The 27,555-nt window shown below is 36.3% G+C and overlaps 1 protein-coding gene across 2 annotated transcripts; it reads right to left on the reverse strand.

Moving 5' to 3' along the window:
• Positions 1-4,552: 4,552 nt before the first annotated feature.
• LOC149794791 (ubiquitin domain-containing protein 2-like) lies at positions 4,553-26,961 on the reverse strand. 2 transcript variants are annotated; one of them, XM_089964443.1, is made up of 4 exons: positions 26,801-26,955; positions 24,438-24,545; positions 17,470-17,706; positions 4,553-14,173 (listed from the first exon to the last, which is right to left on the reverse strand). In XM_089964443.1, the coding sequence occupies exons 2-4, from the start codon at positions 24,454-24,456 to the stop codon at positions 13,782-13,784; spliced, it is 648 nt and encodes a 215-aa protein (XP_089820569.1). In that variant the 5' UTR covers positions 24,457-24,545; positions 26,801-26,955; the 3' UTR covers positions 4,553-13,781. The 2 variants fall into 2 exon arrangements, with proteins under 2 accessions (XP_089820569.1, XP_089820568.1); XM_089964442.1 differs by lacking the exon at positions 24,438-24,545 and having other exon boundaries at positions 26,801-26,961.
• Positions 26,962-27,555: the final 594 nt, after the last annotated feature.

Consider the following 27,555-nt stretch of genomic DNA (forward strand, 5'->3'; position numbering starts at 1 on the left):
GTCAATTCTCTGTTCCAGTATTCCAGAAATAAAAAAATAAAAAAGCTTTCGTTCCGTTCTATGCATCAGCTGAACATTGAAAATAACGTCAGGACAAAAAAAAAACTCTTCCAAAACACTTACATTTCTGCCCCTTGCCACTTATGAGTGGCTACCTACATTTTGAATTTTTTTATAGTTCAAAGCCCCAATGCTACCGTTTTTCATAACGTTGACCACTCTTCCAATCTAACTAAAATGTGTAAGGGATGAAATGATTTGCTAAAAGAACTATCCTGACATTAACCGTTCTTTGAAATAATAAAGATGGAAGATTTAAACGAAGTTCAAATATTCAGTTTAGAATTGAGAGGTGGCACATCTCAATTCAGTCACATATTCGCTCGTAACTGCATTCTTTTTCGGGAGTGCCAAAAAAGAAATCACAATGATGCGATACATCCGACAAATTTCGTTAGTGATTAATCTAATAATAATAATATCGCACGTGGCGGACAAATTACTAGAGAAAGAGTGAAGAGAAGCAGGTCCGCTTTTTAATATCGTTTCGAGAAAGAAAAGGCGTGCATTTGATAAAAATAAGGCTCGGTGAATATTGGTGATCAGTTGGGGCGGTGAAATTGTTATGTATATTTGATTTAATTTATATTTGATTTAATTTGTTTGTTTGTCAGTTTTAAATTTTTATTTTATTACATGTTATAGTAATGTAATTTTGTTTAATGGAATTTGACATTTTCCAGAAATTAGTTTGACCTGACTTTTTTCCCGTAAACACCTAATAGAAATTTGTTTCTTTATGCTGACCTAGTTACTGACCTTGATTCAAAATTAATAACAGTTGAAGTAAACTCTTTCTTATTTTTTTAATATTCCTTCCTAGTGTGGTATTTTAGGGTAGAATCGAGGATGTACTGGCTGTACGTGACTTTTTTTTTTTTTTACATGTAATAGCTTCTATTTCGAAATTCAGGTCTTACCGAAATTGCGCAGTAGTCGGGTTTAATACCGATGTTTTGAGAAATAATCAGTTGGGTTTTTAAATACTTAGATATCAAGGTATTTGTTCTGTTGTGACCAGTCAGAGTTACATTTTAAGTTTTCTTCAAATTTTTTGGACTCTAAAAGATTAATTCTTTTCCTTGGGAATATTTAAGTGCACATACAGCATTCTTGGACAAAGACATTTATTGAAATTTTATTCAGAATTCAAACACCGGAATATTATTTCCTGTGGTACAACAAAACACTGTTGACACGTCAAAACTATACTGGCTACAGTATACGTTGTCGCCTTCCATTTTGGATTTTGTCGGGACTCGAACTCAAATTCATTAGAACATGTTATTACTAGGACTTCTAATTTTTAATTCTTGGATTATTTTTGGATTTGATTCTTTAAACAGCAAGTTTTATGTTTCATTTTTTCTAGGGAAATGCATTATTTGTTAAATTTTACAAAGCTTGTCGTCTTCACTCATTTCTTGTTACTGTTTATGTTATGAGAACCTAAATACGTAACAGAATACTTGGAAAAGCGAAACTGGTCATAAGACAAACTCAAATTTGTGGATTTCCATATTAATTGATAAGCACCACGGACTTACAAAAAATAATGTACGTCAGTTATGCCTTTGAAGAAAAAAATATTCGTAAATGTTAGGCTGAGTACTACATTATATCAAACTCAAAATGAGAATAGTGTATCACACAAAGATCAGGGGGCCCCGAGTGGTCTAAAGCGCTCTCCGTTACGGATCACAGCCATCTCACCTCTGCGTGGGTTCGAGTCTCGGATTCGGCCAATGTGGGTATGTGAGAAAGCTTGCCAGTAGCTTCTCGTGGGTCGGTGGTTCTTTTTGGGGTTTTCCCGGGTTCTTCCTCCACCATTAAAACTGGCCGCCATGTGTAGCCTATCGTGTGCTGAAAAATGGCGTTAAACCCCACAGCAACAACAACAACATAAGGACCACCTAAAGTATCTTACATTGCGTAGTGTTGCCTACTTATGTTTACAAAAGTGATGTCATCGAATTTTGTGTTCGAGCTTTTGACTCAAATCGGTTCGCCCATGGATGTCACCGATCAACATCAGATTCATTCGTACGCATGTGATAAATGGCCGGATTTCTCTGCTCCAGAGAGAATTCACAGGGGCTCATATCGTTGCTTACAACTGACCTGTCATACACGTACTATATGATAACTACAAGGGAGGACACTTGTCTCCTTGCTCGCGCGACCTATTTAAGAATAAACGCCGATATTTCAAACTACGCTTTTCGTTGCTTAATAAATTTGGTACCGATATTTAGTTCAGGCATTTAACCGTGTAGCCCTATCAAAACTTTGACTTAATATTAAACCTTTAAGGAATGCCAAATCATTTTCCAACGCTACCGCTCGAATTGGCCCTGATCGCGCCCGCTTAATATTCAAGAACAACGCGCTGAATGGAATACTACCGTCTCATTGGCCGACTTAAAACAAGTTATAAATAAATACAGGACGTCATTTTCTTTTAACCAATGAGAGGACGGTACACCATTCAGCGGGATCTCACTTGCATATTAAGCGGGCGCGACCATGGCCTTGTCGAGCAGTAGCGTGGGAAAATGATTTGATCACATTTTGTAATATTTGAAGCTGCTTTGTTAATTTAAAGGTCATTTCAATAAGGTGTTCAAATTGCATGGTTTGTTGTGTTTGCAAGCTGCTTGCGCCTGGATTAACAAGCACTCTGATCCAGATCAACAATGTCGGTGGACATATTTGAGAGATGTGAAGATGGGAAGTAAAATCTACTTAAGTGAACAAATGATCTGTCATTTCCTGATCTTATTCGACCATGGTGGGTATAGCATAGACAGTTATACTACATCAATGGTCCTCAAGAACACACTGTACTAATGATATGGAAAAATGGGAACCAGCCTGGAAATGGGTGAACATAAAGTAGGATATATATGGGTTAGGCTGACCAGGATTGGTTAATGATGTAAGGAAAGAGAATCTTGTCTGCATAGGTTTACTATGGGAAATGAACTAGTACTGTGAGTCCTCACTTAGTGCCTGCAAACGCCGTGTTCTAGGCTCCTAAATTTAGTAATCAAAATTAAAGTTTTTATGGAAAGAGGTTATAATGAATAATGAAGGTCATATTCGAGTAGGGAATGCACAGTAATAGTATAAACTCAAAAGGTAGGTCAATGACGTGTGCATAGGCATATCAGAGTTTGTAAGTAGTTGTTCACTCCACACCAACTGGTCCTCACCACTTTTTCATAAATTCTCAACTGTGCCCACAGGCAAAAAATGGTTGTGGACCACTGCACTACATGTGATGGTTGTGTACAGTATTAGGAAAAATGGTTAAGGGAGAGGCCAACATTGCATCCCAAACTATACTGGCTATTAATGCAGCAGGGTTTAGACTCTGAACATCATGGTCAGCAGATTTTGACCTTTCATGTCACTCTCTACCCTACTGGCTTTTATACAAGATGGCTGACCATGTCTCCTCTGACCATCCCACACAGATGCTGCATCCTGATGATGAAATACATTTAATACAGGTGAGATATTTATAATGCATGACCTTGAATTTCTTACACTTTGTACATTAGTTGCCATTGTATATCTGAAACAACAATGAACAAACATCTGATAAACAGAATATAACCCAAATTAATAACAAAATTAAATAAAGCCAGGTATGCAGTATCAATATTATACCAACCGTTTGAAAACCAATAAATATTAAAACAATTCACTGTAAACCAATCAATATTTTACCAATTGATTGGAAACCAATCAATATTTTACCAATTGATTGAAAACCAATCAATATTATACCAAAACTGGTTGAAAACCAATCAATATTATACCAACTGGTTGAAAAGCAATCAATATTATACCAACTGGTTTGAAACCAATCAATATTATACCAATTGGCTTGAAACCAATCAATACAATAATTGTTGGAAACCTATCAATATTATACTAACTGGTTGGAAACCAATCAATAGTATACCAGCTGGTTGGAAACCTATCAATATTATACCAAATGATTGAAAACCAATCAATAGTATACCAACTGGTTGGAGAAATGATGAACTCTGACAAATACTGAAAGGTGCCAGCAATGTGATCATATTAGTCAAAGCTTAAATTGTAGAACATCCAGTACATATTTTAAATGGGTACCCACCAAGCAGTGCAAGGAGAGGTAATAATGGTATCAAGGAAGAGTTGCTTCCCACATATGCTATTTCCACTATATGGTACATGTATGTAGTAAGGAAATACATTTTTTGTGGTCTTTCTTTAAGAGTTGGACACCCAGACTACCACATATGGCTACTGAATTGATAACATCAACTTTAAAGCAGTAGAAAATAAATAGACAACCTCCACACACACAAACAGACAACTTTCACACACACACATCCACATTCAAACATGTACGCTTAAAATAAAACCAATCTACAAGACACAAACATATCTTAGGATCTGATAATAATTTTAACAAATATTTACACAAGTTGTGTAATCAGAATATTACATCTTTATTATAAAAACAATATATGTGCATATACACACACAAACACAAAATCTACTCCTTCTCACGTGAATAAATTGATTAAGATTGCACAAATGCCAAGCTGTAAACCATGTATGCATGTCCAGCAAGGAAAGCATACCAGGCAAGTTCCATTAATAACATTACTTTTGAAGGTTATGTCATGTAAGAATTAAGCAAAATACACATATCAAATATGTCCAGGATCAAGCCGATTACACTTAAGGTGCAAAGAGAGGAAACCTTTTCAATTCATTCTTGGGAATATCAGGCAAAATTCAATCATATTTTAAGAAACAATCAAACTGGAACCATTTTTCAATAAAAATGATACACTCTTTTCTCCATAAGCATGAACACTATGCATTCCATTCATCCTTAAAAGTTCCAGGCTTCTGTAATGTAAATTTTTTGGATCTAGTCGAGTTGCAAAAGTTGGTTTAACCCTGTATGAGTTAACTTCCCTGAATGACTGCATGCTACTATGTTACTATTCTCTGTATTGTACTTTGCAATCACAATCTTTCATGAAAGACAAAATAAGACTTTAATATAAAATTAAAGAAATAAAATTAAAGAAAATGTTCAAGACAAACTACTGCAATAGTTACTGACCAGAAATGAGCTTGAAGGTTGCAGCCAGTTCACCCATGCAAGGAATGACCATCTGACAACATGACAAAGTGTTCACATGTTAAGGATTTAATCCTCGGAGCATCACCTGAATGGATATTCTCAGCATTAACGTGAAAAAGAATGGTACAACATCATCAAAGCTGATGTAAATGGAACTCTATTGGTCCATTTATGAAGCTAATTACATTAATTCATTTATAGATGTAAAAGGAACCCTATTGGTCCATTAGTGAAGCAAACTGCATTAATACATTTATAGATGTAAAAGTAACTCTATTGGTCCATTAGTTAAAACAATTACATTAATACTTTTACAGATGTAAAAGGAACCCTACTGGTCCATTTAATTAATCCAATTACATCAATTCATTTATTGATAAAGAAAAGGAGCTCTACTGGTTTATTAGTGAAGCCAATCACATTAATACAAGTATAGATGCTACTGCATGTACTGTACCCGACGCAAATTCAAACTGTAATAAATTTCATTAAACAGAAAATCATCAGTGTCATTATACATTTATTTATTTGCTGAAAAATCTATAAAAACTTTACTTCATGAACAAGTAAAAAAAAAGAAAATAATTTTCAAGTGTAGTTACACTGTATCTTCAAAATTCACACATTAATACTATCATTATGTTTCTTACTTTTGATTTTACATAAATTTAAACCAGTGCAATGGAAATGGCTCACCATCACAAATCCCCACTTTTGATACATATTCCACATCATATATCCACCCCACCCCAACACCACAATCTGTACTCACCTCCACACCCAGTGACCCTGAGGTCATCCACAATCTGAGAAATAGCTTTTACGTGTAGTTAGTCTGTCTCTTATGCTTTCCTAATTTTGATTTTGCACAAAATTAAGCTAGAGCAATGGAAATGGCACAGCATCACAAACCTCCCCACTTTTTGTGCATACTCCAAATTGCATTCTGACCCATCCACAAACATCTGTCATCCATATGAACCTCCACCACCAGTGGTCATGTGGTAATTTTGACACTTGTACTCGGTAACTGAATTTTTACATACTGACCTTTGACCCCACCCACCCCCTCTTGCCAATGGTTACCACAGATGCAAGATAAAAACAAAGCATAATGAAAATCCACCCACCCCTCTTGCTAAAGGTTCTTTCAGAGGGGCAACATAATGCTTAATGAAAATCCACCCACCCCTCTAAACACTGTATACCACAGGTGCATGATCACAACAGTGCTTATGAAATTCCACCCACCCCTCTTGCTAAAGGTTACCAGAGAGGCAACATAATGCTTAATGAAAATCCACGCACCCCTCTTGATAAAGGTTACCAGCGGGGCAACATAATGCTTTTTGAAAATCCATCCACCCCTCTTGCTAAAGGTTACCAGCGGCGGCAACATAATGCTTAAATTCCACTCAATCCCCTTACCAATGGTTACCACAGGTGCAAGATAACAACAGTGCTTATGAAAATCCACCCACCCCTCTTGCTACAGGTTACCAGAGGAGCAACATAATACTTAACAAAAATCCACCCACCCCTCTTGCTAAAGGTTCTTGCAGAGGGGAAACATAATGCCAAATGAAAATCCACCCACTACTCTTGCTAAAAGTTACCAGAGGGGCAACATATTCCTTAATGAAATTCCACCCACTCCTCTTACCAATGGTTACCACAAGTGCAAGATAACAACAATGCTTATGAAATTCCACCCACCCCTCTTGCTAATGTTTACCACAGGTGTAACATAACAACAAAGCTTAATGAAGTTCCACCCACCCATCTTGCTACTGGATAACACAGGTGTAACATAACAACAAAGCTTATGAAATTCCAACCAGTGCTTTATGAGGAATTTTGATAACAGACAGACAGACAGAGGAAGAGCATCACCATATCCTGGAAACTTTTTTTTATGGTAATGGAAAAGCATTTTGAAGCTATTTTCTAGAAAAAATTCTTGAGTAAAAACTTTTTAGGACATTTGATATTCAGGGCTTATCAATAAGTATGATTCCATTACAGAAAAGCAAAACAATTCAATGTCTTTCAGATTTCTACCTTGGATAAGAATGGGTTGTATTAATTAATATTCCATGAACAACTGTACCAATGTAAGTTTTCAAGTACCTATATTAATGAAAACAGTCAGAAAATGTTCTGTTTATATAGCAGTCTAAACGTATTTGATATTACATAAACCAGATAAGAATGCATGCAGAGAAAAGTGTAACCAGAGCCCGCATTTAATTACAGGCAACTACATTTCCCATTATTAAATGAGGAGTTAAGAGCATATAAATTACCATATTTACCAATGTGTGATGCAGACAAAAAGAAACAAACAATATTAGTACATACCTAGATTTGCACACAAGTATAACAAACCGTATAGTATAGATAATAGAGTTAGCATTATGCAATGTTAGATGAAGCACCCCTGTTCAATGCTGGGTGTGCCACAAATTCAACCAAGAGCTCTCGTGGTTGAGGATTTGCTTTAAGCAGATGCTGATACCTACCACTAGGAAATAGGAAATTCCAGCACTTACAAGTGTACCATAAAAGGTACATGATAAAATTGTTTCATAGGTAGGCACTGACTCAAATGACTATCGACCGATGGGTTTCAATGGCCTTGATCTTACTGTGCAGAAACAATTTGTTTCTTATTAAATTTCTCATGACCATGACCTCAAACATGTTCACCCTAGAATCTATGGGTTTCTTTTACTACTCTAAATGCACCCAGGAAGTTTGTCCTATGAACATACTAATAGTTATGTGGCAAAACCCATTTATCATAAGCAACAATGACCCTGAACTTTGACCTCTCTACGCCAAACCAAAAGGCCTCTTCCAGATCTTAAATGCAAGCCATATCCAAACTTTGTCAAGGTCTGTAATGTAGAACAAACATTACGGTGTCAAAACCATTTTTATTTTTCAAGTCACACTTCTTCTTTACCCAAAATGATAGTCACCCACAAAAGCTTGGTCCAGGTCTATACATATTTGCTTGGTTTGTTTGTTGTGGGCTTTAACGCCATTTTTCAGCACACGATAGGCTATGCATAGCGGCCAGTATTAATGGTGGAGGAAGAACCCAGGAAAACCCCGGGAAGAACTACCAACCCACGAGAAGCTACTGGCAGGCTTTCTCACATACTCACATTGGCCAAATCCTAGACTTGAACCCATGCAGACAGGTGAGCTTGGTTTAGTATTTTATGGCACAACAACACAATTAGGCTATTTAGCACAAGGCCAATAAGAGTCAAGTGCCTTTCTTAAAGATGTGCAACATTGGATGACCCAGGCTGATCCAATGGAAGAATATGAACCTGCAACCTTTTGGTCAGGAGTCCAGCATGGTAACCACTAAGCCAAAGCCTGCCTCCATTAGACACTTCTTAAAACATGCAGGAGGAAATATGACTGGGTCTGTTCCCCATCCTAAAGCCTCCATGAGGTATCTAATGTAGAACAAATGTTGTTCTATCACTGTGGGAATCATCTTTTTCCTTTCAGTCGCAGTAAGCTCACCTCTGGATCGCAGAGTCATTACATTTTGTGTTTTATTAGATGTGCAAACCATCCACAAAGTATTGGTTCAATTTGTTGTGGTTGTTGTTGTTATAGGGTTTAATGCCAAGATAGGCTATACATGGCGGCCAGTATAAATGGTGGAGGAAGAACCTGGGAAAAACCCGTAAAAAACCACTGACAAACGAGAAGCTATCAGCAAGCTTTCTCACATACCCACAATGGCCGAGCCTGAGACTTGAACTATTGAAGACAGAAGTAAGATGACAGTGATCCATAATGGTGAGTGCTTTAGACCACTGGGCCACTCAGGGCCCCTGGTCTAGCATGTGATGCAGAGCTAATTTATAAACCATGTTTCTTTCAGTTGCAGTGACTTCTACCTTTAATATTTGGACTGAAAAACCTACAGGCTTTATCCTTAGCCCATGTGCAAGATATCTGCTAACATTTTTTTTGGTGAAATAAGAATCTGATTTGATATTAGGGAGAGATGGGTTTTATATACATGTCAGTTACCTTTCGTGCTATTCTATTCAACATCAAAAATCCACATTTATCAATATTTTTGGAGACAAGAAAAAAAGGATGAACTGGTCAAATCACCATTCTTAGATTTTTGAGGCTCAATAACTGTAAACAGAACTGTCCACTTTAGATGGACAATTACATGTTTCATCTGCATTGAAGATCCCACTGGTGCATTAACAAAAAAATGTTTGTAAAGTACTAGATTCATAATTCAAGGGTGCAAGTTTAATACCTGCTCAAGTCAGTCTGGGCTGGTTGCCTCAGTGTGTCCTTAGAAGAGGAACGTAGGTCCCAACTCTTCTGCATTATGTTGCTAATGATGTGCTCATAATGCTTGGCTTTCCTTATCAGCTGGTAGCTGGGTCATTTACCTGGCTACTTTCACTTTACACCCAGCTACTTAAAAATAAAAATACCATTGGGGGAGGTCCCCAAAACACAATTCTCTCGTGCTTTATTTCATCACATCATTTTCAGTGTATATACTATAGTCACACAGACTAAATTATCACTATTTAGACAGATTTGGCTTGAGACTTTCAAAATCCCAACAATGTGTTCTGATAAGCAACCATGGAAAAATGAAATCTTATCGATTGCAAGATGTATAATCAAGTTTGCTGATGACCAAGACACAATGTTTATGGTAGTTGTATACATTCATCCGTAATGCTTAATTTTCTTTTCAGTAATAAAGAATACCAAAGCATGATATTAATCACCAACTGGTTTCAGAAAGACTGCACACTTGGTCCATAATCTGAAATTATCCATCTAGTTAAAATCAATGTATATGTAGTTTTAGGGTCAACATCATTTTTCAGCACAAGATAGACTATACATGGCAGCCAGTATAAATGGCGGAGGAAGAACCAGGGAAAACCCCAGAAAGAACCACCGACCCACAAGAAGCTACTGGCAAGGTTTTTCACATACCTACATGGGCAGAATCTGAGACTCAAACCCACACAGACAGAGGTGAGATGACAATAATCTCTAACCATGAGCGCTTTAGACCACTGACACTTGCTGTATATGCGATTTACATGAAAAAACAGTTGGGCCCCGGTTTTCTTCACAAGTATTTGTAAAACTTATGTTCTAAATATAGATTATATACTTTACAATGCTTGCTACTGGGCAAACACTAACAACTGGATATAGTTCTACTAATGATGCAACTAGCAAAATGGGATAAAGTTTATTTTATTCATGATTTAAGCTGACTGAGAAATCAGTAATTCATGATTTTTCTACAAGTGAATCACTATCTTGAACCATGAAATTCATGCCAAAATCACGAAGGTGGGCAGGTCTGCTTCTATCCCATAGTGGAGAGAGCAAGGAAAGGATTATGGAAAAGCCCTTCTATGCCATAGTGGAGAGAGCATGGGAGGAGTGTGGAAAAGCCCTTCTATGCCATAGTGGAGAGAGCATGAGGAGGATTATGGAAAAGTCTTTCTATGTCATAGTGGAGAGAGCATGAGGAGGATTAGGGAAAAGTCCTTCCATGCCATGGAGGAAAGATTAGTACAAGGCATGGTCAACTAATGCAAGCCAGTATGCAAGGTCCCAAACAGGGCAAATATTGAAAAATAAATATGAAGTATAACTGGATAATTTTTCTTGTTTTACACACAGCCACAATTTGAAGCTTCAATATTGTAATAGAATGTTTTCTGCTTCATGTGCCTATACATATACTTACCTGATAAACCACCAATGAAGAATATTTAAGTTCCTGTAAGTATAGGAACTCCATTAGCAATTTTTCATCAGAAAATAGGAATTATAAATTATATTCTTGAAAGCTAAAATATGATATATTTTTTTAATGAAGTCATTAAAATCTGTAAATACAGAAGCTAATGAAACCCATGGCTTTTAGTCCTAGGGAAACTGGAATGCAGAATGACAGAATTAGGATACTTAACTGTATTTTAGTAACAAATGTAATAGTTGCATATGGGACAAAGATGGAGAGAGAGGGAAGGTTGCTATAAGATAAATACAAATACAATATATCAAATTCCTTTTAAAAAAGACAGAGAATAAGACTGGTCATGACTAACTAAGACACGCAATTCTGTATTTCACAAAACAATGTTTTTATCAAGACATGCATAAAGAATACTGCATCTGGGAACAAATACTAAAATGCATGCATTAGTTTGTTTTCTTTAAAAACTAATGCAGTATTTATAAAAAATGCATCAAAAAAGTCCAATTATTAACAAATATATTTGGTTTAAAAACAGGTTTGATTTACAACACAGTGTCTGTGTGTAAGAATGAGAGACAGATGATGGAAGATGTGGGTGCATTATTGCTAAATACACAACTACATATCTACACGTTTTCACCAACAATTTTGTATCAAGCTACATAAAAACCCTGAATATCAGACAAGGAATTTTATTTCTTTGCTGAATTAAAAGAAACACACTTGATTACTTTAATGTACAGAGCTCTCTACACAAGAAGCATGAACAACTTTACTGTAGCAAATGATCCACAGGTCAGAAACTTATATAATTACAAATCTTTTAAATAAAGTTGATAAGCACTCAGAGATTGTTTCACACTAATAACAAACTGAGATTTTTTAATATTGAGATTTCTTTCTCGCAATCCCGAACATTGCATAACTTTCAACCAAATCACAAGCGACAACTAACTGTGCTAGGTACTTCTTGTATTTATCAGAAAATAGCACACAGAATATCTGATACTTCAACATAGTCCGGTAGAAAGAGATAGATATTAGTCTTTGAAACGTCATGTGGTGATTTCCCAGTTTATTATCAATTTCAACAGTAAATTTAATTAAGTTCTATGACAAGCAATTATCAAATTCAACTGTTAGTTGCATGACTAAGTCAGATGACTTTGAGTAAAATCAATGACATCTTTGTAAGTCGGGATCTGAAACAGACATTCTCTTTTGATGTAATAATATCAATATTTGATATCAATATTTTACAAAATTGTTGACAGTAGCTTTGAGTTCTAAAGAATATCCAATGAAACCAGGGACCTGCTATGACACACGCTAATCTACTGCATTAAAATTTATGCTGTACCAAAGCTCTGTTTTACACAAAAAAGTGAACAAGTTCTATTGCTGATAACATATACTGCCATTCCAGCACAAAGATGAAGCACATGGTTAACAACTGTTTAAATATTAAACAATTCTGTGTATTTACTATTCTTCATGTTAAACAGCAGTGGTTGCCAGTTTGAATCTCGTCAAGCTACTTTCTAACAATGGAATACATTTATGCCTCTTAGAGAAAATCCTTAAGCTGTTCTTCTTGTCAACTGAGTGTACAAGCTGGTTCAGATTTTCTTTGAATAAGGTAAGAATGTAAAATTCCAAATAGTGTCAGTGGTGTCCACTTGATGTAAAAATGAAGTCATCATGATGTAAAGTTGGTGGGCTATATTATTTAAATTAAATTAGGAATGCAGACGTTTGCAGTGGCCATAAAGGCAAATAAAAGTCTTGGATAGAAGCTGACCAACCTATAAAACACACATGCCATGAATGCAAAAAACTCTTTCAAAATCAAATTTCAGTTGCACAACATAGATTTGATATAGAAAACGATTATTCATTTTGCATCTGATTCTGTTACACTAAAAACTCAGTTTTTCAAATGGCAATCACTGAACTCCCCAACCCCTCTGCAGTGGAGGTATACAACATTTGTCCAATGTCATTGCAGCAGTGACTAGCAATCACTGAGCTCTCCCAACCCCTCTGCAGTAGAGCTATACAACATCTGTCCATGGAGTTGCAGCAGTGAGTTGTAGTTGTTTACCCCTCCACTGCGGTACTTCAAAAATGCACAGCCCATGTGGAAAACATTAACTGCCAACTGTGATGGGTTTACTCTCCACCATGGTGCTTCAAAAAAACCACAGAAACCGTGTGGAAAGCATTACTTGCCCAACTGTGAAGGGTGGAGAAATGAAAATCTCACAAAAACCATTTTTTTAAACAAAAACAAATACAATATCATTCAAACTTGATTGTTTTAACATTTCCAATACAGGCATTAGTTTCATATGTAAACACCCATATCTTGATTCAGAACAAAAATCGATAAAATGCTTTTACAGGTGTCTAAAATGAAGAATAGGGAAAGGAAATCACTTATGAAAAAAAATGACTGTACAAGTAGTTAAACTGGGGAGTCCGTTGTTACAGGTGGCAGTCTAGTGGCAGCACACTGTGTTTATATAGATACTAATCGGTAAAAATACATAAGATTTTGGTCAATAAAACAAGATGCTTAATAGGCTTGATGGATTTCACAAGCCTAAATGCATTTATTTAGACTTAAAAACATAATAAAAATAATGAAGAATGAACCTAAGACAAATGCTATCAGTATCACAATGAGTATGATTGAAAACTCTGTATTTTATCACAATATAGTAATAAAAGACAACCATGGACCAGCCATAAAGTCTTCTCTCAACTTTCTTCAGAAGCATCATTTATGGATGAGACAATGACCTGCACAACATATCCCTTTTGAATCTTGGTGTCCTCAATTCGCAGTTTATCATTCAACGGCTTTCCAGAAAAAAACCACCTCTGTCTTAAAGGATCCACACCACTAGTTTCAAAAATTCTTTTCTTGACTTTTAGAACAGTGTCTGTCGTCCGCACATGAAGTTTGATGTCTTTTGAAGCATTAGAAAGACGAAACTTAATCATTATTTCTTTACCAGGGTTAGCTGAATCCGTGTCCTGACCAGTATCACTGTCACTCTGGTCCTCTATGATGTTGGTTGGGGAACTCAAAACATACACTGGAAGTTGATAGCGGTTTCCTAATTCATCATAGCTCTCCAACAATGTCCCTGAAAGAGGCAAGAGGTGAAAACTTACTACTCTATTTTAGTTTCTATACTGTATAATAATTTTAAATACAAGATGTTTAATTTAGAAGAAAACAGTAAACTAAAAATTTTGGTCATATAAGTATTCGACAATTGTTTTGTTTCTATATATATAAAAAACATGCAAATTCCATTTGTTGGATATGTATCACCATATCAGACATGTGCCAATGCTCATAAGCAGGATATCAGCATATCAAAACAGGTACCAATGCCTACTGGCAGAATATAAGCATATAAAGAAGGTGCCAAAGCCTATTAGCAGGATAGCAACATATCAAACAAGTGCAAATGCCATCTGCTGGATATGCATCACTATATCAAACATGTGACAGTGTCCATTTGCAGGATATGCATCACTATATCAAACATGTGACAATGTCCATTTGCAGGATATGCATTACTATATCAAACATGTGACAATGTCCATTTGCTGGATATGCATCACTATATCAAACATGTGACAATGTCCATTTGCAGGATATGCATTACTATATCAAACATGTGACAAAGTCCATTTGCTGGATATGCATCACTATATCAAACAGGTGTCTATGTCAATTAGCAGGATATCAACATATCAAACAATATGTGCAAATGCTATTTGCTGGATATGTACCCCCATATAAAACACGTGCCAATTCCCATTAACAAAATATGTTTGTCCATGTTTCCTGTGGCCCTTAGGACTCCATCAACTTCAATGGGCCTAATTACTATTATTGTTTAATTTCTAAATTGCTGTAGTATTATTTATTTTCATGGTCTTGTTTTAAAAAAAGACATTTTATGGGGGGTAATTATATTTGTGGTTCTGACTGTCAATATTGGCATATATGCAGGTATCTAATTTAGATAAACCTCTGCAATTACCCCAAATAAACAATAAAAAAGAACAAAACTATGCTGCCAACAAAGGGCTGTCATTTCAATGTTTAAAACAATATTACCACTAACCACTTCAACAAGCACAAAATCAAATACCTATCACGATCAATTACTGACACTCAACATGACAGGGATCCTATACATCAAAAACACTAGACTAACTGGTTATTAGTCAAGCTCAATTACTGGCACTCAACATGACAGGGATCCTATACATCAATAACACTAGACTAACTGGTTATTAGTCAAGCTCAATTACTGACACTCAACATGACCAGAATAATGAATACAGACCTAACCAAATACAGCCAAATTATTTTAGTAGTTGGAAATGATGCCAGCAAAGGAAGGTCACTAAATCAAATCAGAACAGATTTTGAAAGTTTACTGTATGCTGCCAGGTATTGCAGCCCAGATACATGTAGACATCACTTTGAACTGACACACTGCAGACATCATAGCGATATGACTGAAAAATTGTTAAAGCTATGTTAAAAAAGATATCTAAATCTAAACCCTCTGAAATAGATATTTTTTTCATCACATCTCTGTGATATTACATATTCTGTCATACAACTACAAAAAACTATTACAATATAAATTTAAGATATTTTTTTATCGTAAAGTAATTAGTCTGAAGCAAGATATCTGTCAGCAACATATAATGGGTAAAATGTTTTTAAAATTTTACAATTTGGTCAGTAACATTGTTATGGTTAGAATACCAGACCTGTGACTGAAAGTACAAGAAATAGTGTGCAAAATGTTTATTATCATTTTGGGGAAGAGTTCGCGTATGAATTTGAATATAATACGATTGTGGTTGGCTTCTAAAATTTAACAATTTCACCAGTTTCTTGAAGTGTTATGCCAAAATGTTACTTATTGATCCACGAGTAAAGCCAGTGAGTCATCTTTATGATTGTTTTCAATTAATTCTGTAACAATCGTTGCTCAAACAATAGCCAACATGTTTCTTCTTTAACTGCATACACAACCAAGCAGCAGACGATGCGTTGGTTGATAAAAGATTCTCACAATTTAATAAACATCAAATAACGAAAGCCGCCAACATGTTTGCTGGGCTTGGCGGTGTTATTAGATGCAATCAGTTGGCCAGTTTCTTAGCTGGAAATTGAAAGGGTATGAAATTGTACATGCGATCAGCTTTACATTTTTTTTTTGTGTGACTCATGCCCATTGCAGGCCTACTGCACTTAGTTCTCGGGTTTTACATGGGTATGGTGTTTGTTGATGAACTCGTTATTAATTTCCTATTTGTTATAAAAATATTTTACCGTTATGGAAAAGCAAGTTCACAAATGCAAATGGTTCTCTGCAATGGATAAATGTACACAGAAACGCATATGAGAAAATTATTGAATAGTTTCAATATGTATGCAATTTTTGCAATGAAATTACATATTTTATGGATTAATTTCAAGCCCCGATGGTACAATATCATACGGCAAGTAAAAGGTGTTGATACTCTGTTCATGCTGTATTTTAGACGTTGAATTCAGATACAATGATCAGGGGAAAAAATATTGAATATTGTAAATCTCTGTGCAATTTTTCAATGGAATTACATGCATTACAGATGAACTGAATGCCATGACGACACGATAGTAAACGGTGTTGATACCCTATTCATCATATACCGTAGACATGAATGCACATATATGTGCCAATAAGTTGTTCTCTCAAAAGAGTAAAATACTGTAAATCCCTGCATTAACGTGACCCCGATATTAACGCAATCCAATTTTGTGGACCCTAATTATCGCGTTATAGCAGGGTTCCACTGTATGCTTGGCTAAATGAAGAAAAACTCAACAGTTAATACAGGTAACCTAGCCAAAGCACTGTGCAGATTAGTACATATCAATGCTAAGTCACACTGTATCTGACATGGTCTTGAATCACACTCAGTAATTTTGCTGGTTCACCATTTTATTTTAACCTTGATGAGGTGGGGAACATTATTTACCTATCAACTCACCAAGAAGGATGCACATGGGCATGGAAAACCATCTAAAGTGCAAATTTTTCTTTCTTTTTTCTATAGAGCAAAAAAATGAAAATTTACCATACCAAAATAAATCGCAGAGTAAGGTGTTCAAATCATGAATCAAAACAGTGAATTTTGTGATACTAATTTTTGTGGATTTCATACTTGCTACAAAAAATTTATCTGAAAAATTCATATGTGGAAACAAATACCTGTTCCCCAATACACAAATTTACATACTGACAAAAATGTTTACTATACCAAGAATATCTATCTCAGTAAAATTAAGTGTATTCACAGTAATACCAACCAAGTATCAAGTCTGAAATGGACTCGACCTGTCTATTATTAAGCTTACCATGTGGCAATGTTATGCTAGCACCATCTATAATGGCCTGTGCCAAGGAATGATCACCAGTCTCTAAAGCATAAGCAGCCGCTTTCAACGCATCCCAGATCTCTTTTCTCCCTTCAAATGCAGGAGCTGTATCCCAGAATTCATCTCTCTTGCTGTGTAGCTGGCCCTCTGTCAATGGGACATCACTCTTCCATTTTGGTTTTTCTGGTTTCAAAGGCTGATTTCTGCCTATAGAAACTGTAAAAGAAACAAACACCACAAATAGAATATTGTTCTTAATTTTTAAAGGAATTTTATAAAAATTAAATTCACAATACAGATGATTTTGTTATATATTTTACCTGCAACCTGTTGTAAACAAAAATTACAACAACATTCTTTCATGCAAGACTAATTAGTTAATTTGGCGGTGCTGAAACAAGGTCTTCATCACAACCTAGCCATATCACTGGGCTGTGCTGAATCAATGTCTTCATCACAACTTAACCCTCTTACTGGGCTGTGCTGAATCAATGTCCTCATCACAGCCTAGCCCTATCATTGGGCTGTGCTGAATCAAGGTCTTCATCACAACCTACCCCTATCACTGGGCTGTGCTGAATCAAGGTCTTCATCACAACACAGCCATATCACTGGGCTGTGCTAAATCAAGGTCTTCATCACAACCTAGCCCTATCACTGGGAGGTGCTGAATCAAGGTCTTCATCAGAACCTAGCCATATCACTGGGCTGTGCTGAATCAAGGTCTTCATCACAACCTAGCCCTATCACTGGGAGGTGCTGAATCAATGTCTTCATCACAACCTAGCCCTATCACTGGGCTGTGCTGAATCAAGGTCTTCATCACAACCTAACCATATCACTGGGCTGTGCTGAATCAAGGTCTTCATCACAACCCAGCCATATCATTGGGCTGTGCTAAATCAAGGTCTTCATCACAACCTAACCCTCTTACTGGGCCGTGCTGAATCAATGTCTTCATCACAACCTAGCCCTATCATTGGGCAAGACTGACTCAAGGTCTTCATCACAACCTAGCCCTATCACTGGAAGGTGCTGAATCAATGTCTTCATCACAACCTAGCCCTATCACTGGGCTGTGCTGAATCAAGGTCTTCATCACAACCTAACCATATCACTGGGCTGTGTTGAATCAAGGTCTTCATCATTGGGCTGTGCTAAATCAAGGTCTTCATCACAACCTAGCCCTATCACTGGGCCATGCTGAATCAACGTCTTCATCATAATTGAGCCCTATCATTGGGCTGTGTTGAATCAAGGTCTTCATCACAACCTAGCCCTATCACTGGGCTGTGTTGAATCAAGGTCTTCATCACAACCTAGCCTTATCACTGGGCTGTGCTGAGTTGAGGTCTTCATCACAACCTAGCCCTACCACTGGGAGGTGCTGAATCAATGTCTTTTTCACAAACTAGGCCTATAATTTGGCTGTGCTTAATCAATGTCCTCATCACAAACTAGCCCTATCACTGGGCTGTGCTGAATCAAGTCTTCATCACAACCTAACCATATCACTGGGTTGTGCTGAATCAAGGTCTTCATCACAACCCAGCCATATCATTGGGCTGTGCTAAATCAAGGTCTTCATCACAACCTAACCTTATTACTGGGCCGTGCTGAATCAATGTCTTCATCACAACCTAGCCCTATCATTGGGCTGTGCTGACTCAAGGTCTTCATCACAACCTAGCCCTATCACTGGGAGGTGCTGAATCAATGTCTTCATCACAACCTAGCCCTATCACTGGGCTGTGCTGAATCAAGGTCTTCATCACAACCTAGCCCCATCACTGGGCCATGCTGAATCAATGTTTTCATCACAATTGAGCCCTATCACTGGGCTGTGTTGAATCAAGGTCTTCATCACAATTGAGCCCTATCATTGGGCTGTGCTGAGTCGAGGTCTTCATCACAACCTAGCCCTACCACTGGGAGGTGCTGAATCAATGTCATCATCACAAACTAGGCCTATAATTTGGCTGTGCTTAATCAATGTCCTCATCACAACCTAACCATATCACTGGGCTGTGCTGAATCAATGTCTTCATCACAACCTACCCCTATCACTGGGCTGTGTTGAATCAAGGTCTTCATCACAACCCAGCCATATCATTGGGCTGTGCTAAATCAAGGTCTTCATCACAACCTAACCCTCTTACTGGGCCGTGCTGAATCAATGTCTTCATCACAACCTAGCCCTATCATTGGGCTGTGCTGAATCAAGGTCTTCATCACAACCTAGCCCTATCACTGGGAGGTGCTGAATCAATGTCTTCATCACAACCTAGCCCTATCATTGGGCTGTGCTGAATCAAGGTCTTCATCACAATCTAACCATATCACTGGGCTGTGCTGAATCAAGGTCTTCATTACATCCTAGCCCTATCATTGGGCAAGACTGAATCAAAGTCTTCATGGTGCTGAATCAATGTCTTCATCACAACCTAGCCCTATCACTGGGCTGTGCTGAATCAAGGTCTTCATCACAACCTAACCATATCGCTGGGCTGTGTTGAGTCAAGGTCTTCATCACAACACAGCCATATCATTGGGCTGTGCTAAATCAAGGTCTTCATCACAACCTAGCCCCATCACTGGGCCATGCTGAATCAATGTTTTCATCACAATTGAGCCCTATCACTGGGCTGTGTTGAATCAAGGTCTTCATCACAACCTAGCCCTATCATTGGGCTGTGCTGAGTCGAGGTCTTCATCACAACCTAGCCCTACCACTGGGAGGTGCTGAATCAATGTCTTCATCACAAACTAGGCCTATAATTTGGCTGTGTTTAATCAATGTCTTCATCACAACCTACCCCTATCACTGGGCTGTGTTGAATCAAGGTCTTCATCACAACCCAGCCATATCATTGGGCTGTGCTAAATCAAGGTCTTCATCACAACCTAACCCTCTTACTGGGCCGTGCTGAATCAATGTCTTCATCACAACCTAGCCCTATCATTGGGCAAGACTGAATCAAGGTCTTCATCACAACCTAGCCCTATCATTGGGCTGTGCTGAATCAAGGTCTTCATCACAACCTAGCCCTATCACTGGGAGGTGCTGAATCAAGGTCTTCATCAGAACCTAGCCATATCACTGGGCTGTGCTGAATCAAGGTCTTCATCACAACCTAGCCCTATCACTGGGAGGTGCTGAATCAATGTCTTCATCACAACCTAGCCCTATCACTGGGCTGTGCTGAATCAAGGTCTTCATCACAACCTACCCATATCACTGGGCTGTGCTGAATCAAGGTCTTCATCACAACCTAGCCCTATCATTGGGCAAGACTGAATCAAGGTCTTCATCACAACCTAGACATATCACTGGGCTGTGCTGAATCAATGTCTTCATCACAACGTAACCCTCTCACTGGGCTGTGCTGAATCAATGTCTTCATCACAACCTAACCCTCTTACTGGGCCATGCTGAATCAAGGTCTTCATCACAACTAACCCTATCATTGGGCTGTGCTGCTGCATCATGCATTTGCTCATTTCCATCAAAAATCAAATTACAAAATATGAGCACCTTTCCTTTTCTTAATCAATATATATGGTTTTCAGGTTACAAATATGTTTCCATATCATTAATATAATTCTGACATGGTTCAATGAAAATGCATTCAGAATCCATAACTTCTGTTGTTATCTGTATATTTTTGCAAAGTATCTTACCAAATACACTTTCCTAGTCAGTGCTAAAGAAGTTCAGCCCATTAGGAGAAATGACTGATGGACTGAGAGTATGGACATGTGAACTGACAAAGAAATTTTTGGTTCCATGTTTTTTCAATGTAGACTGGTCAGCAACTTAAATGCGTGTCAGACAATAATGAATCTGTGACACATTGTTTCAAATTCAAGAAACCTGTTTGTTTTCTTGGAAACATGTCATGTACAGTTACTATAAATAGAAAATAAGGAAACTGTTCGATGTACATAGCCAAATGGTTGTACACATGAAACTTGGAAACATGTTGGGGTTTTTTTATATACATGAACTAAATGGGTACCCTATGGCTAATTTTATTATCTGGGTAATTATGAACAGGCAGGTACCTGAGTACCTGCTGACAGTTTATTTGAAATCTAATATACAATATTGTAAGGTCCCTTTAAATTTTCACTTTGTATTCTAGAGAAATAAATTATTTGTTGAATTTTACAAAATACATTGATTTTGGCTGTTTTCTTTTTTAATGGAGGAGCTTAATGCCAGAGCTCACAACATTAGTAATTATTTGGAAACAGATAAGTTCATTCTCAAACACTTTGATTTTATTGCCAGTTGTTAAGTTGTTCAGCAATACTTCAAAATCAACAAGTATAAATTGCTTAAGAAAGGAATAACTGTTAAGACATGATCAAGAAATTAATACCACGGGTAAATACTGACAAATATATAAATATTTTAGTATATTAGGCACACAAAAAATATGTACTTACAGTTGGCCAACCATCCCTGTTTCTCATTGCCTACCCTAGCACTATTTTCCCCAAAGGTAACAACGAAAACAAAAATAAGGACCTGCCTACTGTAATTTTAAAACCAGTGCTATAGGAAACACATATTTTGGGTGTCTTAAATTAAAGGTCACGATCATGCAAGTTTTTTACAATTCTCTGAAATAATTATGCTGTTGACTATTCTGTTGTTTCTAGCAATGCTGTAAAATATGATAATAATTTCTGCATACATGACACACTTTTTACAATTTGTCACTCCTAATTAATGACTAGTTTTATTTTTTTACTAAAAAACTAAGCACATTTTACCTGTCCACAATAATACTTTATTGCAAAAACTGAGATGGTATGAAAATAGAAAGGCTGACTGTACGAAGAATATTGATAGCAGTAAACAAGAAAAGATAGTAAAGAAGATTCACAATGCATACATTATTCTATAATCCATATATCAAAATCACATCAGTAGTCTGTATTTATTGATTTCATCATTATTCAATTACACTGCTAAAAATGTTTTATAATAAATAATAGTAATCCAATTTGCAATAAAAATAAGGATGGATTGAACTACATGTCAAAACAGCAGATAAAAAAATATATTGTGAGAAATATAACAATAACCAAACACTTATGCTAAAATATTGAAATGACATTTACATTTTCAGAGTATATATCAGTATACACCTTAATATTAAAAAGTAAAGTAAACATTCAAGTCATTTTAATAGGAATTATACACTTTTTACCAATTTCTATGCAAGTCATGTAATGAAGGATGTCACTTGGTCGTATTTGATTTTACAATGGGGGCGCTCACCAGTTATCATTTACTTTTGAGAGAGTGATGTATGTAAGGTGAAGGTGTTTGCATTTGAAACATGCACAGTGGAGAAAATGATGACATACCTCTATGCACTTTGATGTAAGGTGACTGACATTTTTATGGATACTGTACTTCTGGAAATCGTACATGATCTAAGCATACTGCTAGCTAAAAGGATTACTCCCTTGTGCTAACAAAATCATCCTGAATTAGTCTAAAGTACACTATTAAAATAGGGACAATGAATCTTGTCCAACTAGACAATACCAGCTTCTGAAAGTGCAATGGATGAATTACCAGATACATAAAATGTCAAAAGAAGTTATCAGCTCTTTTCTTGGTGCAATTTACCTCAGAAGTCCAAGAAATAAAAATGATCAAGTGGAGTTAGCAGTTTTTTGAAAGGTGCACAACTGGAGTAAGGCCAAGCTGTATATTTTGTAACCCATATTAGAGACCATCTACCATATACCAAAATAAAGGGAATTAATTGTCTTTGAACAATACCTAAGATATACAAGGTCTTTTCTGAATAGCCAGTATAACCAGTGAGGAAACCCAGGGAAATTCTCTTTCTTTACAATTCTAACCCTATACAAAATACAAAACTGTAGAGTACCAGCTTACTGGACAAGTACGATAAATGGCAAATCAGTAAGAACTTAAGATATAGGAGTGAGATTATGATTGTGAGAAGCCAGAATATTTACATATTTTCAGAATATTAATCATCTATGTGTGCATTTTACAGTAAATAAAGATGCAACTGACATGCAAAAGAAGGTAAAATATGAAAATGCCACAAAGACATCTAAGTAAATTTGATCAGGATTTTCCTGACACTGAAAAAGTTGTAAAATTGTCTTTAAACAAACTCTAGCATTGAATGCATTACATATGGCTTAAAAAGATGTCTTCATTTTGAATAATAAGAAAACAGAAGAGAGGTCAAATAATGGAAAAAGTTCTTGTTCAGATGACCCTTGTGTGATGTATGCATCTACTGGTGCAATCCCTAAATCACACCACTTTTTGTCAGACATCAGGGCTCTGGTCATGATCTTTTTTTAAAAGAATGGGAAGTTGTCCTAATTCATATATACTATACAGATGTAAAAGGACCAAATGTACAAGATGAAGATCGCTTTGAGAGGGCCTGCTAAGATTTTTGCATTAGTCAAAATCTAAACTGCTAAAAGTTAAAGAAAATATAAAATATATACTTTCAATCTGTTTACAATTCACCATTTATTTTAGCTGTCCAATCAAGTATGGTCAAGTGACTTCATTACATAAATTATGCTATAAATAATTAAAAAAATGTACATAATTCCTGTAAAATCAATTAAAATTTTATTCTGCGTTCTTTATCCTTTTTAAAACACTATCATATCATAATACAGTCATTTTCATGAGTATTATGGCAAAAATATGTTTATTTTGGTGTTTTAGTGTAATTTAGTATTTCTAGTGACCCACCAAACAAACAAATTGGACAAATCTTATCAATGCTGGTTCGAGTTAATATAGATCAAACAGTACTTTAATGCCATTTAACTTTTGCGTGTAGCAAGAACACACTTCATTTGTAAAACAATTGCATAGTATGAGAATTTATTTCATTCCTCAGTGGCCTCAGTGGTTCTACCAATTAGTGCTTTGCACATGCTGCGACACCAGACAGCGATTTTCCAATGATCACTATATTTTGTTCTGGATGCTTCCCAGCAGTTCCCATCAGTGATTTAGAGTACCTCTGTCAAAAAAATGAATAAAATGGGGTGAAGAGTGTCAGAGCAAACTTGGACTGACAAAGGGCTGATTATTCAGTGCAAATTATGTTTAAAAATATGAAAAATAAAAAAATGTTCAAGGAGCCATCATATATACAACTATGTTGGCCAATTTTGCGAGTCGGGTAATTCTGCGCAATGATGTCATTTTTGTAAACATTGGATCATGTGTTATTTTGGGTCCAAAATCCATTTTGTATCAAGAAACAACAGTCGTATTTTAATTAAGAAAAGTGGTATTCATAAACCACAAAAATATCCCACATTTTGACTCAAAATGCATATGAAAATGTAATATCTAAATGTCAACATGAAGGCCCACTCCATGACCTTCCTGGACCTGCAACCCAGAAAATCCTATTTGCTATGTATCTTTGAGAATCATACAACAACAACAAAAATGGGGGCCCCCGAGTGGTCTAAAGTGCTCTCCATTTCGGATCACTGCCATCTCACCTCTGTCTGCGCCAGTTTGAGTCTCGGATTCAGCCAAAGTGGGTATGATAGAAAGCTTGCCAGTAGCTTCTCGAGGGTCAGTGGTTCTTTTCAGGATTTTCCCGGGTTCTTCCTGTTGCATTAATACTGGCTGCCATGTATAGCCTATCGTGTGCTGAAAAATGGCGTTAAACCCAACAACAACAACAACAAAATTTATTTAAAAGATGGAAATATATACCTTAAAAGAATTCTGCATTTTAATCCATGTTTCCAATTTTGCAAAAAATACAAAATCGTCTGCTGCCCAACATGTCAACTTGCCGCTAGAATGGGACGCTCGAAAAATTCCTTGGCTTATAGTCTGTTTTCAAATTCTTTACTAATTTTTCCTAATAAACAAGATGTAAACACATTACATCTTATTCATTGTTTCTCCTCCACAGACCGGTAATAGCTTATTTTTTATAAATGGAATTATGAAAATCTAGCTACAAACCTGACCTAATTATTCTAACGAAATATTTACAGATATAGTCCAAAGTATTGTATTTCATAGCCCGATCGATAAATATTACATCTTTTAAAAGCTGTGCACAGAATAGGCCAACATATCGCGAGACATGAAAACCCATGTGTCCCAAATTAATAATTTTTTTTGAACAGAACATTCTGGTGACAATTGCCACTTTTCAAATGGTAAGCATTGCTGTATTTTAATTTCATCAATTGATCATATTCAGTATGCCTTTTGCTTCAGTATTGGTGACAGAAACCTTAGGTGCACAGAAATACCCGACAGCATTGTATATAACTGTTTAGTAATACAATGTAAGACGTATCAAATATTATTTATGCTTTAGTGCTATATCTTACCACCCAAATAATGGCCTTGTACAGCATGTTCCAATATCGGTTGACATCGGAATGAGTAGTCAAAGTTTCTGGAATATCTCACACACTTGGCAGCCCATATCGACATTCTTCCCCAAATTGATTTGTAATTAGTATACTTTTTAACCTGGTGGAATCAAAATCTGACACTAGCAAATGAAAGTATTTTCATATTCTGTTGACATACATTTGAATTGTTAAAATGAGGTATGACAAAGTATGTTCAAGTAGGTAAATATGGGGGATATGTTTCACGAAATGTTGCTTACAGTTCCAATAGGCATAATATATTTTTCTTTGTTTCATTAAAGAATAATATTTCAACTTAACCGGATTTTAGCTTTCTCAGCTTTCATTGCTTTCCAGCCAAATGAAATGTAGTCCAACGAAAATATTGAAAACGGGTCCCTTTTTTGTGAGAATTTGAATTTATAAAAGAAAAGACATCAGAGTAAGTCAAGTCCGACTAAAAAATTATAACTTTACTTAGAAAAGCGTCCTTACTGGTTGCCAGTTTTGCGAGATATTCCTGAAAATGTTACTTTCGTTACTATGTTATTCGACATCAAAACACGCTACACAGTGCCGTTAGTTAGGCCCTAAGTCTAAGACCCAGACGCCCACAACATAAGTATCAGCGTCGAGGTTTTGCATGTAGGACTAAACTGTTCAGACATGAGCATTTTTTCTTCTTTTTCTTTTAGTCTTGTATCCATATAAATAAAGCGTCTAAAATATTTCGATAGAGTACAAAACAGTACTTATGAAATCTTTCATTTTGAAAACCATACAAATCCTTTGTTTACATCGATTTTAGGGAAGTGGTATGTCGATTTTGACCCATCACATGTCTTACAATTTTAGTAAGTTCTGCATAAATACGTAATACCTGCTACATCAGACGATTCGCCCGATGAAGGACCATTTTCTCTATGTGAACCAAGGCACCCTCCCATGGTGTGATCACAGAGACACACCAAAGGGGGATGTATATGACGTTCTTTTACGTGTAGAGGAACTCTGTCGCCTACTTTGTTTCCTTGTCTGACGTCAGCTTAGAACTGCGCTTTACTTATGTGATTATTTTGATTGGTTGATAATTTTTAAGAAATCATGACTGAGACCAGACATTTCAAAATAAAATTACAGTAAGCATTCTTTTTCTAATATTCTTAAATATCTTGCTTCAAAAGACGTTTGACATTTATTTGGATTAAGAAGAAAAATAAAACAACAAGAGACAAGTATACTGAGCAATCCGTAAGTACATCGCTCGGCTAAGTTACCAACTGACGGAAAAGGCCGAAAGAGAAGCTTCGCCAAAATTTGATTTGGTACCGAGCGTTTTCACTGTATAATAGGAATATTAAGACCGGAACATCGCTCGGTCATTTCCGTCAAGTTGCGAAGTAACATTGGAAATAGTTGTACAAATACACGTCCACTCGATCTGATTGGTAATTCGCCTCTGCTGTAATACATCACTTACGTTGAGACAGTAAAATCCGAGAATGTTTAAATTGTTACTTTGTCAAAGGATTTTTAGATGGGTTACTAGACACACCGAAATACTCTGAAAAACCTATATACACTTATTTTGACTACGAAAATCGTGAAGACGAATGTATTATAATTTGTATGTGA

Source organism: Sinohyriopsis cumingii, chromosome 7, assembly GCF_028554795.1.
Source record: "Sinohyriopsis cumingii isolate HCF-2022 chromosome 7, ASM2855479v2, whole genome shotgun sequence".
Taxonomy (NCBI): domain Eukaryota; kingdom Metazoa; phylum Mollusca; class Bivalvia; order Unionida; family Unionidae; genus Sinohyriopsis; species Sinohyriopsis cumingii.